The sequence below is a fragment of the Nanorana parkeri genome, unplaced genomic scaffold, assembly GCF_000935625.1.
Source record: "Nanorana parkeri isolate BGI_ZX_2015 unplaced genomic scaffold, ASM93562v1 scaffold2494, whole genome shotgun sequence".
In the NCBI taxonomy this organism is placed as follows: Eukaryota; Metazoa; Chordata; class Amphibia; order Anura; family Dicroglossidae; genus Nanorana; species Nanorana parkeri.
In genome coordinates, this window is record NW_017308762.1 from 36,198 (window position 1) to 39,243 (window position 3,046).

General features: G+C 52.3%; 1 protein-coding gene across 1 annotated transcript in view; it reads left to right on the forward strand.

The window, feature by feature from the left end:
- The window catches only part of LOC108801788 (serine/threonine-protein kinase 33-like), a 26,111-nt gene extending 25,128 nt beyond the window's left edge, over positions 1 to 983 (forward strand). Inside the window, exon 12 of the mRNA XM_018573700.1 lies at positions 939 to 983. Within this exon, the coding sequence (XP_018429202.1) occupies positions 939 to 983 (45 nt within the window). The remainder of the gene's footprint in view (positions 1 to 938) is intronic.
- The last annotated feature ends 2,063 nt before the right edge of the window (positions 984 to 3,046 follow it).

A 3,046-nucleotide genomic window follows, 5' to 3' on the forward strand; every position in this document is an offset into this window, starting at 1 on the left:
CACGCACACACACACTACACTCTACACGCCCACACACACTACACGCACACACACACTCTACACGCACACACACTATACACGCACACACTCTATACACGCCCGCATCCCCATTAGATGTTCATGACTTCCTGTCCTGGCAGGAAGTGAAGGGAAGACCTCCTCAGCAGGCACACAGATGGCAGTAGCAACCTTCCCACTGCACTAAAAACTTGTTTGTATCTGACCCCCATGGAAGAGATTTCCTATCACTTCCTGCCCTGACAGGAAGTGAAGGTAAATCTCCCCGGCGGGGGTAACGTAAACACTTCTCGTGCGATGGCGGCTCGTGTCTCTTACGGCGGCATTAAAATTGGCAATTCCGGCCTCGACCAGCAGGAAGGGTCTCATCCCACATTTCCGGGATTGCATTCGATCGCCTTGTACGCGTCCTGCGTCATCCATATCCGCGTCTCCCGCCCCGCCGTCCCCAAATTCTCAGTTAAGATCCTTTCTTTCCTCCCGCAGCAGAAGAGACGTCGGGGAAAGTCGGAGAGAGACATATGGCATGTTTCTGCGGCAGGGCCATCAATCTCGCCGCGACGTTCCTTATTTGGAGCCGCTTTGTATTCAGGACTTCGGCAATTATAATAAATTCGTTCATTTCAACTTCAGATCAATCAGAGGGAAAAAAAATGTAAGTACCGATTTAAGAATGAAGAAGTGATCTCTATTGTCTGATGCAATATTAATGGCGCCGCGTGATTGGGGGAGGGGGGTGCGGCTGCGGGTACGTCGCCTTACCTGGAGACGCCGTCTAAATAAGATGCGATTCCTGTGACGGTCGCGGCATCGCGACAACGCTAATTGCTGCGCTGAAATCATCGCAACATTGGAGCGTTTCAGGATGGAAATGAGGGGAAGTCATCCTCATCCTTCAGTGCTTGGTGAGCCGGGACCAGCACGCTGAACGGGCTCATTTCCGTTCCAGGTCAGCGAACTGCTAATCGGGGAATCCAAGGATCAGGACGACGGCCACACAGACAAGACCGGTCCCCTTGATCCGTGCCATCCCCCGGGCTCTTACACTTCTTATCATGTCCTTACAATCTGACCCGCAGCCCGGCAGATGGATACGCGCGTGTCTTATATATTATGCGCCGGGATCTGTAAATCTGTCCGGCTATTCTTGTGATTCATACGGCACAGCCAGGAGGGTGACACCACCTTCTCTTTTCAGGATTACGGCATACCGTGGTGTCACCAACCTGCCTGTTGAATGGGCAATAAAGGAGCAGCAATACATTATGAGGTCTATTTAAACACAATACGCGGGACCATTCACCCTGTGAATGTCCGTGAACGTTCGCTCTGTGCGAATAATGATAACAAATGATGTTCTTTATGGCCACTAGATGGAGCTGAGGAGTATCGGGAATAGGTATTTATATACCTATGTTCCTCAGCTCCATCTAGTGGCCATATTATTATTATTATACGGGATTTATAGAGCGCCAACAGTGTGCGCAGCGCTGTACAATATAAGGAAGACATTACAATTACAATACAATTCAAGACAAGATGGTAAGGAGGGCCCGGCCCCTGAGGGCTTACAATCTAAAAGAGGAGGGGCCAGTGATACAGGAGGAGGGAGCTGCGTGGGGATGAATTATTTGAGAATGTGAAGGTTCAGTGGTTAGGTCGAGGTGGGATCGGCTTCCCTGAAGAGATGAGTCTTTAGGGATCGCCTAAAGGCAGTCAGGGTGGGAGATAGACGGACAGGTTGGGGTAAAGAGTTCCAGAGGATGGGAAAGACTCTAGAGAAGTCCTGGAGGCGAGCATGGGAGGAGTTGATGACGGAGCTGGAAAGCAAGAGGTCAATGGATGAGCGGAGGGGACGGTTAGGGTGATACTTTGAGACCAGGTTGGAGATATAGACGGGGGCGGAGTTGTGGACGGCTTTATAGGTGACTGTTAATATTTTGAATTTTATCCTCTGGGCGAGTGGAAGCCAGTGGAGGGATCGGCAGAGGGGGGCGGGGGATGGAAGCCGGTGCAGGGATCGGCAGAGGGAGGTTGCAGACACTGAGCGGTTGGTCAGGTGAATGAGTCTGGCAGCTGCATTCATGATAGACTGAAGGGGGGAGGAGCCTGTGTAGTGGAAGGCCAATGAGGAGGGAGTTACAATAGTCCAGACGAGAGATAACAAGGGAGTGGATGAGTAGTTTTGCGGTGTCATTGGTGAGGAAGGGGCGTATTTTGGAGATGTTGTATTACATCACAATACATTCAGGGCCCATTCACACTAGTTGCAGTGCGTTCCCGGCCCGATTCTGTCCAGAACTCACTGCCTCGCATTGCGGCCGGCTCACTTTTTAGTGGGGCAGGAGGGGGGCGTGGCGGACCATTGAAGAGAATGGCACAGTAGTAGTAACCCCCGTAGTTCTCCTTTAATGGAGTTTCTCTGGATGAAGGATTCTGCCAATTGTTTATAAATAGGCCGCACTGTGTCCTGCGTCCTGCGCCGCGGCGTCAGCGGTATAGCGTATGTCTTCCTTCACTCGCTGCGCCATTTAACGCCTCATTGATGCGGAACGAATGTGCAGGTCGGAGCCCCAGCATCCCAAACTCGCCCATTAAAAGCTCTTCGAATGATTGTTGGTTTTTTTTTTCCTGTCGTGATTGTAGCCGCCGCGAACGCGTCCGGTTATTGAGTCCTAAGCGAAGTAACAACATTTCCCAGTGAGCGCGGCTCGGGCCGGCTACCTGCGGGGGGAATAAACCTCGCCGTAATTTGAGACGACAGCGGTTAATGGGGTGACGCCGGATTCGGCCCCCGCGGGACGCCTCCGGACGCGTAATTGCTGCCACTGACATGAGCCCAGAGAAAGCGGAAAGATGCTTTGCGTGTAACCGGCCGCACCGCGGAGGGGTATTTGGGACGCCTTGTTATCTAATGCTCCGAAAAATATAAAACATCTGCCGCTTCGGCCGTCATTGTCTGTGGAAGATGTCGTGTTCAGGAAACTGGAGGACAAATCACAGAGTCCCCCCCCCCCGGGGGCCCCCC